The sequence below is a fragment of the Culex pipiens genome, chromosome 2 (assembly GCF_016801865.2).
Source record: "Culex pipiens pallens isolate TS chromosome 2, TS_CPP_V2, whole genome shotgun sequence".
Lineage (NCBI taxonomy): Eukaryota > Metazoa > Arthropoda > Insecta > Diptera > Culicidae > Culex > Culex pipiens.
This window is the reverse complement of record NC_068938.1, coordinates 155,304,150-155,319,356: the sequence shown is the minus strand read 5'-3', so window position 1 is coordinate 155,319,356 and position 15,207 is coordinate 155,304,150. Positions and strand designations below refer to the sequence as shown.

General features: G+C 36.8%; 1 protein-coding gene across 7 annotated transcripts in view; it reads left to right on the top strand.

Moving 5' to 3' along the window:
* Positions 1-1,649: 1,649 nt before the first annotated feature.
* The window catches only part of LOC120429857 (histone-lysine N-methyltransferase 2C-like), a 57,936-nt gene continuing 44,378 nt past the window's right edge, over positions 1,650-15,207 (top strand). For 6 of the 7 annotated variants that reach the window (XM_039594925.2, XM_039594926.2, XM_039594929.2 and 3 more), the window contains exon 1: positions 1,650-2,393. In XM_039594925.2, coding sequence (XP_039450859.1) covers positions 2,276-2,393 — 118 coding nt within the window. In that variant the 5' untranslated portion in view covers positions 1,650-2,275. The remainder of the gene's footprint in view (positions 2,394-15,207) is intronic. The other variant, XM_039594930.2, reaches the window with a different exon arrangement.

Genomic DNA, 15,207 nt, shown 5'->3' with positions numbered 1-15,207 from the left:
CAATGTTCCGGAGCTGCGACTCTGTATTAAAAACGCAGACCACAGTCTGCGTATTTAAAACGATTTTTTTCTTCACTTCTGTCATCGCGGTGCAGCGCAGGATCGCAGCAGTTTCTCGATGTTGATCAGGCTTTAATCAATTCGATAATTCTAAAAGTACTGAATTATTATTAGCCAACCGAATTCGCTCATTGGAACGGCTGACAACTGTCTAAAGGCTAGTATGCAGATCGGAAGGAAAGGGGTCAAGAAACAGCTTTACGAACTGCGGAACAAAGGAGAGGGAGCGATTTCTTGGGGCTTTTCTTCACCCTCTCTGACTTGCTTGCGCTGCCGCTGCTGCCCATTTGATTTTTTTCTTGACCGGTTCCTTCCGAAGTGCGTATACCGCTTAAAGGCTAGTAAGCAGATCGGAAGGAATGGGGTCAAGAAACAGCTTTACGAACAGCAGAACAAAGGAGAGGGAACGTTTTCTTGGGGCTTTTCACCACCCTCTCTGGCTTGCTTTCGCTGCCGCTGCTGCTCATTTGAAATTTTTCGTGACCGGTTCCTTCCGAAGTGCGTATACCGCTTAAAGCACGAAACCACGTGCTCAGAAATCGACGAACAGAGGAGTCGAAATGTAAATATTAGTTTGACAACTCCGTTTAACGTTTGAGTGATTTTTAATTCGAATACGTCATTTGATGTAGCGAAATTCGAATTAATGAGTCTGCTCCTATGTCTGCTCTGTATTTTATGATTCAAATTCTCATTTAGTTTTGTTTAATTCTAAAATTCAAACAATCAACAAAATAAAAATATAAATTTCTAAAATTCTTGGAATTCTAAAATTTCAAAATATTTAAATTATAAATTTTGATCTTTGTGCACTGTAACTTGGATTTGGCCCGCAGTTTTCTTTTGCACCTTTGGTTAACAAGAATTTGGAAAACTAGGCAACCAGCTGTTATTTATTTACATTTCCAACTTTCTCGGCCCGCTTTGATCATTTTTCAGGAAATTTTAAATTAGGTACTACACCCTATGTCACTTTTTATGTACAACGGTAAAAAACACGATTAAAAACCATTTCTTTTCCCTTTTTTTATTTAATGGAAAAAAAAATATTGAGAGGACAACATTTTTTCGATGGATCAACTATGGTCCCCTTGGAACGAGCTGTCAAGTAGGAGCTTTTCTGTCATGAAGGACCGCGAGGTTAATTTTTCAAAATTGATTTAAAAATCCATTTTAAACTCTTTGTGGTCGTACAAAGGGTCATTGTACTCCGAAAATAAGCTTCTCAAGCCAGTTTGACAACTCGCAATAGTGCGATCGATAGCAATAAATTAGTGCGAAGTCCAAGTTAGTGGGAATTGCGCAATAAATTCGTAAATTTTTAAATTCAGTTTCGTAGGTATTAGTCCTAACATTAAAACTTAAAAAAAATCCCCCCTTTCAAAAAAAATCCAGAAATGTTTTAATTTTTTTGTTTTTTTTTTGCATGATTGAATATTTTTGAAATTTTTAGTACAAATCCACAGCTTTTTTTCCACGGTCCAAAACATGCTCACCTTCTCCCGTCACTCCCCTTGACACTTGTGTACAGTCGAGGCCGCGCTGTTGTCATTTCTCGCGTCAAACCTCTCTCAACCGTCAGCCCATGCAGCAAAAGCACAGCCATCGGAGCAAAGTGATTATTTCCCCGTGAAATCGCGTCGAGGTCCGCACAAAATTCGCGAAACTCGCCCCAAACTGGCCGCGATATGTAGTGGAAGTGGCGTTCCCGTGTAGCGCCGGTGCCCAGCTCGCGATTGCGGATATTTGTGACGCGCGGGCGGTCCGATCGTGGCCGGAAAAGTGAATTTTAGGACGGGCCCAGCTCGGGAGTGAAAAAATCCGAAAATCAACAATGGCGGCCAGCAGCAACTTCTTGGTTTTGTTCTTCTTGGTGGCGGCAACGACGACGACGACGAATTCGGCGTTTGTGGTGCTCTTCCAAGGGGGCCCTTGGCTAGCTGGCCTCGGTGGCAGAAGCAGTGTGGCCGTTGGCGGTGGCGGAACCACTTCCGGCGCTTGAAACAAGCGGGTTTTGTGTGTGAGTGTGGAAAACGGACCAGTCAGCTTCCGGCCGCGGAAGTTGCGTGAAGAGAAAAACTTGAAAGTGAAACTAATTTTAAGCGAAAAAGTTGTGTTTTATTTACATTTCGTGTGTGGGTTCTGTTTCGTTACGCAAAAAGTGAGGGAGGGAAAGTTTGAAAAACTTTGAAGCAAAGGAGAAAACAAATCGCGTATGGATCCGGAACAAATCATACTGGATGAAGATTTTGACGACGGGTCCACCGACGGAGGCTACGGCGAGTACGATTATTTGCAGCAGGACAAGGACGCACTTCCGGTGACGCCGTTAGGTGAGTTCCCGCAAACAACCACCATAGCTAACCCATCTTCCGGCTTACTCTAACGCAATCCACCCTCTTCTGAAGGTTTCTCCCCCCGCGTTAAAAGATTAGGCACCCCTCCCCCCAAATAGCAGCAATTTCCGTCGGTGTTATCGGTGTTTCCTTGAGGAATTCCCTGATAAAATCCAATAAAAATCAATCAACCTGGTCGCAACCTTGGCGTCGGTCGAGCATTTAACTGGCGAACAAACTTTGGGGCATAAATAGAAGAAGCATAGCTAAAAGCGTTGTGGATGCTGCTGCTGGTGGAGAGCGGCACAAGTTCAAGGTCGACTTTGGATGGAGAGGTAATTGATGCGATCTTCCTGATGCGAAACCGCGCATCGTTCGTGTTGGTTTGTTGATTTGAGCGGGCGAAGTTGGTTTTGACTGGCTAGAAGCTTGGTTAGTTAATCAAACGAAAGTGAATGCTTATGACTCTGTTTGGAAATATTCTATTGTTTTCTGAATCACAGACCTATTTAAAAGAATATTGAAATACTTGATTGACCAAAAGAATTTACATAATTGAACTTGAGAACCATTCCTAACCAACCAACAGGTCCGTAGCCGATTCCTACCCAGACTTTGGTTTCTCAAGAAAACGAAGTTGACTTTATAGCTGTCGGCCACCATTGCTAGTACCAACCACTAGTGTCTTCCTTTTTATCTACAAGGACTTCGCCGCCCTGGGCTCCTAAGTGTATGAAAGTATGGCACGGAGCGACGGCGCCGAATACCCATATTTACACAAAGAATTTTAGAGCGCCCGCCGCGGGATTCGAACCTGCGACCTCTGAATTGTGAGTCCAGTGCGCGGTCCGATTGATCCACACGGGCGGTTTCTCAAGATATGTTGACTTCAAATGCGACTCCAGGTCCTCAAAAAATACATGTAAAACATATAATCAAAATTGAAAGCGGCCATACGTTAAAATTTAGAGCTTTGATGTCTTCGGGACAAATAATTATGGTCAATAGAGGCATCTTGTAATATGGTGGACATGGGAGGTGGTCTACAATTTAGAGTGGTTCAGAATTTTTACTTTGGCGTAATGACGAGATAGCGCTTCGGTGTCTTAAAAAAGTTGTAGAGGGCGCTATTCTGAGTAACTTTACTGAAGGGCACAAAGCTCTATCTTCAAACGGGATGTTTTAAAAGCCATTTTTGTAATTTATAATAAGGTGATTACGAAAAAATAGTTTTTTTTTTTAAATTTATATGTATTTTGCTAAAAAGCTTATACACTTAGTTAACTAAATATAAACATTGATTTTTTTTTTCTTAAAAACTATATCAGCTCACGGTGTATTTTTTAGAACAAACTAATGATAAAAAATTCGGTATGTCTGATATTTGGCACCGTGAAAGAAGGGCTCTTTCCCGACATTTTGCGGTATATACCGAAATATTTCGTCGGGGGGTCTAGTGCAACTTTTTTATTTTGAAGATTATTTTTCAATTTTATGGGATATTTGTTCAAAAAAGTCACAGAAAATCGGTGCATTCATGTTGATATCATTCAAACTTCTTATGAATATGGCTTGGGGATTCTAACCAACTATATTTGACTAATATTTGACCTCCAATGAAAAAAATTCGAGCCAAATTTCTAGCTTTCTTTGAAATAACCTCAAAATCCAAGCTGGGAACCCCGATACGACCGAAAGTAAATCTTTTCTTTGTACAATTTGTCATGAAATAACAGCAACACATTGCTCGGATAGAAATTTGAGCATTAAACAATGCAAAACATAGATTATTTATTTAATAAGCTGTTTATTACCCAATAGAGAATTTGCAGCAAAGCTAAAAGACACATGTCGCCACCGAGTCTCCTACGTTTGGCGAAGACTCGAAAGGCGAAATCACAAAAGGCGAAAATTCATTAGGCGAAATGTTTCAAAAGGCGAAAATCACATAAGGCGAAAAGCACATAAGGCGAAAAGCACATAAGGCGAAAAGCACAAAGCCGCGGCCTCGGTGCACACGGCCACCTGGCGCGTAGTTTGGGTATTTTTTCGCCAAACGTATTTTTTAAAATTATTTGCTTAATTTTTCCGTTCTTTTTTGAATTATGTAGTTACAGATTTTTCTATATAATCCATGCAGCTTTTTCAGCATCACACTTTTAACACAAGTCACCCCTTGTTTGACACATTTTATTGTGACAATTGTGCTGCTCATTGGAATTATTTGTCGAGCTTGTGCAGAAGATTAAAAAACTTGTTGTTGTGTCGTAATTATTGTTAATTGTTTAAGATTTCAGTTTATAAGGTAGAATCATCTCTTATTCATTGGTTCTAGTATCTTTAGAACAATTCTAGATTAAATTTTCAAAACAACCTATCCCTCATGGGTTTCCTATGCAGATAGGGCCTTTTGAAAATTTAATCGAGAATTATCATCTTTTAAATTTACAGTTATGTCAACATGAGCTCGGAGGAGTCAGATTTTTATGGATTTTCAGAAGACGAGAATGCACGCCTTACCGCAAAGATTGTTTACTCACAAAAAAACAAGCAAATGCTATCTATTGACGGTCACTTGTTCAATTTCCATATGAGAGTAAGGTTTTTTTGTTTATAACTTGACAATAATTGATTAGAATTGAAAAGAACAATCATCACATCAAATCCACCCAATGTAATTAGCCGATTTGATCTGTATGCAACATTCCCATCGAAATGGGAACAGTTAATCTTAATCCAGCTATATAAAGCTCGCTGGAATTGGGTCCTAAAATTAGGGTTAGGGTGCTGATTTTATTACACATAACCACAAAGCACTTTTTTTAGCACAATGACACTTTTTACGTGAACATAACGTTTTAAAAAGATGTTAAAATTGTTTTTGAAAATTTTGGTTGACCGAATGTTTGACAACTCGTTTCAAGGGGTCACAGTATGATGCATGCATTAGGACCCAATTCTTATCAAAACAGTACAAATAGCACACACGCATTGAATCAGGATTTTTTAATTGCAAACACACATACACTTCAATCGAATAATATTGTTCCGATGTTATAGATGATTATAGAGAAATTATATGTTTGACTAATGAAATTTTTTTCATTATGCCAGTATGAAGATCGATTCTATTGGGATTGTGCTCGACGAAAACATGGAAAACAAACTGCTGCTAGCTGCAAAGCTCGAGCAACTACCGAGTTGCGTAGCGGTAATCATCACGTGCTATCTACTGGAGATCACACCCATGGACCTAACCCAATTGATCAACTTGAAAGACAATATCGGACGGAACTAAAGCGCAGAGCAATTGATTCAAGTGAGGTACCATCAAAAATAATTAGGGAGACTAGTATTAATAGCGACCCTATTGTTCAAACACGAGCCAGCAAATCTGCCCAGAAAATGATAATTTTGAGATCCCGGCAGGCCCTAAATAACCTTAATGTTCACATGGAAAACGGAGAGTTTGTTGTTCCCGATGGATGAAAGTGTACAATCTCCGGTCAGGCGTTCTTGCAGAAAGATGATCAGTTGGGGGATGCACGCATAATGATGTTTTGTACAGGAGAAAACGTTAATTTGTTGAAAGCGGCCAATTTTTGGATATGTGATGGAACTTTTTCTTCTGCTCCATCTGATTTTAGCCAGTTATTTAGCATTTATGCTCCAGTAGGCACCGGTGAATGTCGTAGAGTTTTGCCACTTGTATATTTTTTACTAACGTGTAAATCACAAGAAATTTACACCCTAGCATTTGAAACTTTACTTGACTTTGCCGCCGCAAGAAATGTGCAGTTGAAACCAAAGTTTGTGCTTTCTGATTTTGAGAAGGCCGTTATAAATACGGTTAAAGAATTGTTTCCCGAATCGCTCTCTTTTGGTTGTTTTTTTCATTACTCCCAGAATATTATGAAGCACATCAGTTCTAAGGGTTTAAAACCAGCATATTGTAATGAAAAAGAGGTGTTCATGGCGGTTAAAAAGCTACAAGGGCTTTCATTCTTGCCTTCAGCAAGAATTGTAGAAGCCTATGAGGAGTTGAGGCCAAAGTTTCCGACAAAAATGAAAACTTTTTTGGATTATTTGAGGCTACGTACATGTTTGGAATCAATCGTAACGGTAGGCCAATGTTCCATCCAAAAATATGGAATAATTTCAGAGCAGTGATGGAAAATATTCCTCGTTCATCCAATGATCAAGAAGCTTGGCACAACCGGTGGAGAGTTCTGGTAGGAAGCAGTCATTTAAGCATTGGCAAAATGATTAACGAACTTAGAAAAGAACAACACGAAACTGAAGGGCAGATACTTAGGGTGATTCAAGGTTTCCCTAATAACCAAGGTTCAGAAGACAGCCGCAAGCGCACAAAGGAAATTGCAGAAAAATGTGCAGAAGTTGACAGAATGAAAAATGTAGAATTTGTTACTAAGATTTCACTCTGTTTGGCCTCCAAAAAGCGAAGAACCTGATCATGACGTGTTGATTTGTATTTAGACAAGCTTTTTTTTTTATTTTTTTCGGTACTTTTGTACTAAATGTTTATTTGTTTTAAGGGACTGCTTAATTTTCTTTAAGTTTTTTTGTTACCATGATTATATGATGGTTTGTTGGAAATATACACATATAAACTGATGTTTACTCAAAAATATAAAACGAAATTTACCTACGAAATTTTCAAAAACAAAACTCATCGCATTTTTTTTTTTTTTTTTTTTGAGGGAGATAAAAATCCAAATCAAATAAAACTTTTTCGCCAGTTGAGCCATTTCGCCTTTTGTGCTTTTTCGCCTTACGTGGTGGGTCTACTTTTTCGCCTTTTGAATTTTCGCCTTTCGAGATCTCGCCTATTGAGTTGTCGCCTTTTGTGGCAATCCCGTCGCCACCTATGAACAAATAGCGTAAACCTATGATTTTTTGAAAAAATGTGTTTTTTCCTTCATAATCAACATTTTTATAAAACTTATGCCGGATTCGGATGAGAAAAATTATTTCCAACAATTTGGTTTATAACTTCCCAATATTTGATTGATTTTTCTATGAGAAAACTGTAAATTTAGAAAAAGATAGTAATTTGGACTATTTGGCAAGAAAGTCTGTCAAAAATCAATAAAAATTGTTGAATATACGTTAACACATCTGTTATCAACTATATAACTGTTTATTTCCTTTATATATATAGGGAAACTATTTTTTTAAATTAAGAAATTTTAGAGAAAGGCACTATTTATTTCAGGGAATTGGGCATATCTCTGCTTATATTGAACCAAAAGTGATACTTTTTTATGTAACTTGTTCAGAAAACTGTTTTCTACAATGTGATTGATTCTAAAATGTTTTAAAATGTAATGGTGTAATGTGGCAGAGGATTGAAAAAATAATATTCGGAACCTATTGGGTAATAAACAGTTTATTAAATAAATAATCTATGTTTTGCATTGTTTAATGCTCAAATTTCTATCCGGGCAATGTGTTGCTGTTATTTCATGACAAATTGTACAAAGGAAAGATTTACTTTTTTTTATTGGAGGTCAAATATTGGTCAAATATAGTTGGATAGAGTCCCCATGGCATATTTATAAGAAGTTTGAGGGATATCAACATGAATGCACCGATTTCCTGTGACTTTTTTGAACAAATATCCCATAATATCGAAAAATAATCTTCAAAATAAAAAAGTTGCACTAGACCCCCCGACGAAATATTTCGGTATATACCGCAAAATGTCGGGAAAGAGCCCTTCTTTCACGGTGCCAAATATCAGACATACCGAATTTTTTATCATTGAGGTCTCGAAAAAATACACCGTGAGCTACTTTAGTGATAGTGCATTTCACGTACAAATAAAGTTTGAACATCTTAAATATGATTTTAACAAGAAAAACTATGACTTTGATAGTCACCCCGGAATTAAAACTAAGAATTTTTAACGTAACTATTTTTCTAAACATTATAGAAAAAACTTTTTTTCCGAAATAGTGCATGGACTTTGTGTAGTCTACCCCAGTACTAACATGTTTTAAAAATAATAATCTTGAGAAAAACCTTACCTGTTGGAAAATATTCCAAAAACAAATTGAAATCCTATCAAAGTCACCCCGGTTTACGGTACACATTCTAGAGTACATTTGCTGAAAATATCTTGAAGGTCTTTTTTGTTTAACTCATTTTATCTTAAATTGAAAATTAACATTTTGTAATCGTTTTTTGTCCGCAACTTTTGATAGAAACAATGTACAAAAAAGGCTAGTGGCGGTAAAATAAGAAACAAGTTTTAATTGATTTTTTTCAGGAATGAATTTTATTTGTTCAAGAAACACACGGATACTACGGATAATACGGGACAAATTCGTTTAAAAATATTTGTACCAGCCTTAAAAACTATAAAAACTAAAACTAGCTTATTAAATTTGACAAATTCAAAGCTCAAAATGTGTTTGGAGGAATGTTCCTTTTCCAAAAAAGTTTTCCTAATTCTGTTTCTGTTAAAAATTGAATTAATCTGGCAAAGTACAGATAAAAATCACGCAGACGAAAATCATCTTACAATCAGTAATGGAAGAATCATCATCAAAAGAAAATCTTTTGACGCTCATCAAGAGAAAAAATCGGAAGGGAACATGGCTCTATCCTCTCGCGCACGGAAGATCGGTGAGAGAAATCTCAAAAAATCATCAACTTGACTATTTGGCGGATCATCTATTTCAATAATCGTTTCTCGGATTAGTTTTCAAAAAGCCATAAGAACCATTGGTAAACTAAGTCCTTTTTGCATCGGTATTCGACCTACTTACGAAAAACCAATATCAAAAATGCTTGAGATTGTTCATCTACACGTCCTTCAAGTGCCCCAAACTAAAAATAAATGAAATTTTGTTTCATTTTGAAAAACGAAAATTAGTGTCAGCAGAGGTCACGATGGCTTTTACGGCTTTTTGAAAACTCACCCGAGATTTGCAGGTGTTACGTCACGTGTCCAAAAATTACCTCTCACTTTTTCTAGATGGGCAATGTGTGTAAACAAAGAGAAAAAAAAATATTTTTTTACAAGGAAACTCACAAACAATCTTCAACTGATTTTCTTCGAGAAGTTCGGGAGCGATTTTCTTTTGCGTGTTTTGCCTCCTCTCTCTTTCTCGGGGGAAGAAAGTTCATAAGCGAAAAGATTTGTTTTTGTGATTATTCCATTGCCGTTCTACGCATAATTGTCCCATGTAATTTTTTGACGATTTTGACTTTATGACATTTTGTGGCAAATGGGCAGTATTCATGATTGCTGAGAGTCGCAGGACTCTCGCCCTTTGCTATTAGTAAGTATCCAGCAAAGCAAAGTGTATAGCATGCATTTGATACTGTCAACTCCCATTCGGCTGTGTTCTCGTCGCTGTCATGTTGTAAACTGGAGCCGAGTGGTCCGAAGATCATTGAAGAAGGTAGAATTCGCCATCACCCAAGACACGAAGGCACGAAGGATAGACCATGTCTTGGGGGGTGAAAGGATGATAGGATTTAGTGATAATACCACAATCTTAATATTTGTCTTTCTCTCTTATTTCAGACAAAATGTCTGGTCCGAATCCAAGGTGTTGCAGAAATCTTCCACTATACAGAAGGGGTCTTCCTTCTATCATTTCATGTATTTTGAAAAAAGGTGGTGCCCCGAATGTGGACATATAGCTTATCACATTTACTCCATACGGTGTGAACGTGACATGCTGTATGTTTGCAATTGGTGCATTGGCTATTTTCAAAACAAGATAGATGTTTACTATTCTTTTAAGATACAATTTAGTAAAATCTAAAATCTATCCATCTATTTATTTTGCTATTGCTATAACTTGTCCCTTACCTCACAAACTTTAACTACTCTATTCTTCAAACTTGGAATCGCAATACATTATTGTAGAAATGTAACTGCTGAAAAAAATTGGTAAGAAATTTGGGCATAACTGTTATTAATATGATTAAAGGTACGTTCAATCTGTTTTATTATATATATTAACTATTCTAGTTTGCTTGTCTTGTCCCATATTTCACAACTTCAGTTGTTTTCTTGTAAACTTCTCGTTACAAGTTGGTATTTCTGTCTAGTTGCAAAATAAGGTTTCTTTATTCTTTCTTTCTGTGTTAGTCTGTTCCAATGTTCGATTTTATTTTACATTGTACTTATCCCATTTTTTCTCTTTTTCTCTTTCATGTACCTTGCGAGCATACGATGACCGAAAAAGTCATTGTATCAGCCAACACACGTGTATTTTTCACAAAGCCGCGAAACAGAACAAGTATTTTTATAAGTGCGTGAATAACAATCGGTCGTTGAAGCTCAAAAAATGTGAGAACAATATCGCGCCGTGGTTCAGTGATAATAAGGCGAAGAAATTAGACGAAGATTCCGCATGAAGAATATAGCGGAAATTATGTGTTAATTGCACAATGAGTGAAGGTTTGAAGTTGACACTATCAAAAGGGAATGGTAAGATGCAATAGTAATATTGCTAGGTTTGATAGTGTCAAAAGGTAAGATTAAGGAATAAGGATTATATGAAACTATATTGTCATAATTATTGTATTCACTGAAATATCTATCCGCTTTCTACCCCCAATGTGTCCTGCACTGGGGGTGCCTGGGGTAACTTCGAGTTGACCTGGGCCGCCCGAGGAATTATGTCGTAGGTGGTTCGTGTACTTCTCACTCACCTCTCCTCGCGGCAAGGTTTTCCGTAGGTCTACACTCGAACATGCAACATGGGACAGCATGAATCTTCAGCTGAAGCCGGACGAATGTATTCCGAAATTACAGAATTACAGAATTACAGATTTTGACTTTATGACATTTTAAAGTTTAGTTTGACGTATACTTTAAGAAAAACACATAAAATCTGGTAATTTGTTCGGGAACTCATTAAAAACAACACCAAGTCTGTTTGTCCCATCGTTAAACTTCTACGCATAATTGTCCCACCAAGTATTTTCTTACACGGAATCATCAGTTTTACGAAGCATTATGTCTTGTTTACCTGACGTATATCAAAGAATCACAAATGAGGGTGATAAACTGTTAACGGGGGCGATTAGGGACAAATTGAGCGAATAGACGGGACAATTATGCGTAGAAACACAGAAATCAGTCGAAAAATTTCAATCGCGTTTTTCTCAGTTGCACTTTTTCGAACATGGGACAATTATGCGTAGAACGGCAGTCCATCCCTGCTTAAGTGCTTACAATTTCATAATTATGAGTAGGGGAGGAAAGGCAGGATATAATCAATGCTCAATTTTGTTACATTTTTCAACCTCCGAAAGGTTGAATTTATGTTTTCAATGAAATAAGTCTTTACACTTTATTTTCGATTTTTAATTAAAATCGTTCATTATAATCAAAAAGTTGGCCAAAATTGGCAGAAAGTAAAAAAATATGTCAAAATCTGATAAATCTTTATTCTGGCTGACACTTGAAAAATCGGGCATTCCCAGATTTATCTGGCAACCGGGGGACCATCCCTAAACCACGTGGACACTTTTTTGAAATCTCAAAAAATCAAATCAAATTTTTCGCTCTACAGCATTGCCTTGGCGTTCTCGATTGCGAGATTCCTACTCGAAACTAGGTGTTCGAAGGCTTGCTTGTTGAGGCAATTGCAAACCTCTTTTTACACCTTAGCTTCCCCATCCATCTCGGGATTCAAACTGACGACCTTTGGATTGTTAGTCCAACTGCCAACCAGCGACTCCACCGAGACAGGACCCAGGGAGACGACACCTACACCTGGACTGAGCTAACGACCTAACCTTTTGAGGTTAGTCCGGGCCAACATTTACTTCCCGTCCGACGGAAGGCGTGATCAGACCAATCTCGTCTCGAAAAATGCCACCGGGACCGTCTGGGATCGAACCCAGGGCGACTGGGTGAAAGGCAATCACGCCTACCCCTACACCACGGCTCCCGGCTTTTTAAAATCTCAGAACCACAAAAATGTCTAAGGAAAAGCAAAAAATCAAAATTCCGCCAAAAGGTGGCGTTAAATGTGTTTGATCATTGTCAAGTGTTAGATTCTTGAGCTAATTCTTACGACATACAACTTTGTCGAAGACCACAAAACGATCTGAGTTAACCCTGACGAGTTATTAGCGATTTAAAAAAGACGTTCTTGCATGAAAAGGTTTTTTTTCTCCAACTTTAACGATCTATACTGCCCATGTTCGCATAAATGTCCCATATGCAAAAATAGCAAGCTGAGAAAAACGCATTTGAAGTTTGTCCCACCACGGGTCCCCCACAGACCGTTATTATGCAGAAAAAATTTCCACCCAAACCAATGATTGGACATGGTTTCTGGGACTATTCTGCACCTCTGGGCCAAGTTTCAAAATATTTGCCGGCAGAAATTTCGAATACGGTCAGTTTTAGTATTTTTAGTTGAAATTAAGGGGAAATCGCATGTAAAATGCATAGGAAAATTTCAAAGTTTTAATGTTTTAACTCTAAAACGTACTGGTCATGGTTTTAAATTGTACTTACATGTAGTAGAATGATATAAAACGATTTACAGAACTGACTTAGCCGGATTAAGCCTTAGTTAAGTGACTTAAGTACATTATTTACAAGTTTATATCTAAATATTTAAAAAAAAAACTCCTTCATTAGGCAATTTTAAGTCTAGGAGATTGCATAAAAATAACTAAAATGGGGTAACTTTGAGCCAAGGGGTGACAATGTACAAAAGATTGTTTTGATAAGCATTAAGTTTATGTCAATATTTTTTTTGTAGACTGCTTAATTTGGTCTATTTATGTTCCCAACCCCAACAATAATTTGATGATATTGCTTCGCAAATCGCAAATTAATATGTTTAAAAAGATTTTAAATCACCTATAAGTGACAAATTTAAAAATGATGCGCACATGTTCCAGTTCTTAATCGATTCCTTCTGAATACAAATAAAAGAAAAACAATTATGTGACGTGGCAAGTTTGTAGCATTGCATTAATAATAAAATTGTTTTTTTTTGTTTTAAAACGTTTAGAAACTTGAACCATACGAACGAAACGTAGTGAGTATTTCAGCTATCATTTAGCTCAAACATTTTTGTTGCCCTGTGTAATGATTATAATTAGCAAAAGTTTAATGGCACAACTTCCCACAGGATTAATATTTCAAACCAAAACCTACTCCAGAGACGAAAACATATTATGTAAAGCCTCTTTAATCTTCAATAAAAACTTGTGAAAACACAACCACTTATCTACTATTTTAACAAGCCTGGCATATCTTAAGAAAATGTGAAAAAAGTTTAGTCTAATATGTATAGGTTATTAATCTTATAAATATTTACATATGAACGACGATGTAAGTTCTAATGTAGTTTGTGTCCTAAAACTCTTGTCAGGGTACAACAATAAGGCTAATAATCCTTTGTAGATTTTTTTCGTTCTTATTTAACTTTTTATGAAATTTTTCAAAATTGTGGGAGAAGACAACAATATTTGCAACGAGTAATCCTTACAATTCAAGCTTATCGAGCTTATTGTTAAGCTAATTAGTTATTAAACAAACGTAAAATTTGGTACAATGTCACCCCTTGGCTCAAAGTTACCCCATTTTAATTTTTTTATGCAATCTAGTCTTCCTAGACTTAAAATTGCCTAATGAAGGAGTTTTTTTTTTAATATTTAGATATAAACTTGTAAATAATGTACTTAAGTCACTTAACTAAGGCTTAATCCGGCTAAGTCAGTTCTGTAAATCGTTTTATATCATTCTACTACATGTAAGTACAATTTAAAACCATGACCAGTACGTTTTAGAGTTAAAACATTAAAACTTTGAAATTTTCCTATGCATTTTACATGCGATTTCCCCTTAATTTCAACTAAAAATACTAAAACTGACCGTATTCGAAATTTCTGCCGGCAAATATTTTGAAACTTGGCCCAGAGGTGCAGAATAGTCCCAGAAACCATGTCCAATCATTGGTTTGGGTGGAAATTTTTTCTTCATAATAACGGTCTGTGGGGGACCCGTGCCCACACATAAGGCTACGTGTTAAGTTTTCGCTAAAAAAATGGATTTCTTTTTGACTTCTAGAAAAAAGTACTGGATGTTGTAGGCTTTCCTGAAAGAGCACACGATTTTGAACCAAACTGCATCCATAACTCAAAAACGTTTAAAATGCATATGGGACATTTATGCGATCAGGGGCAGTATAGCGACCCTTAAATCTAAACCGATTTCGCTCAAAATTTTCACAGATGATTTTTTTTGCTTAAAGAGTCGAATCAGTGGGTATCCCTGAGGTCGATTTGTTTTATTGTCACCCTTTTGTTTATCTAGAAATTAATTTTGAAATTTTATGTGACAATATTCACATTTTTCAAATATCTCCGGTACCCGATTTTGTACCATCCTAAATGTGTGACTATGTTTAAAAAAGCAATAGTTGAAAAAAATCAAATTGGAAAAACTGAAGCGATTTTTTTTTGTGTGCTTTTTAAAAGTCCAGTTTTACAATGTTGTCCCGTCACGCTACATTTCCATTTCAGGGGAAGCACATGTAAAATATTGTTCATTCTGCATGACATTTCTATGTAAGAAAATCAATTATTTTTCCAAATACGTATAAACATTTTGGGGTTTCTTCAATCATTGTGCCACTAAAGCCAAAACGCTGAAGAAAACTTGGGATTTTTTTGAAAAGGAGCCGAAGAATCGGTCATTACTTTTAGGGAACCATGCCCTGAAATGTCCACAAAATTTCGATTTTTTAAATCATGCTTAGTATCCTGTCTTCGGAATGAGTTGATTGTGAGTGAT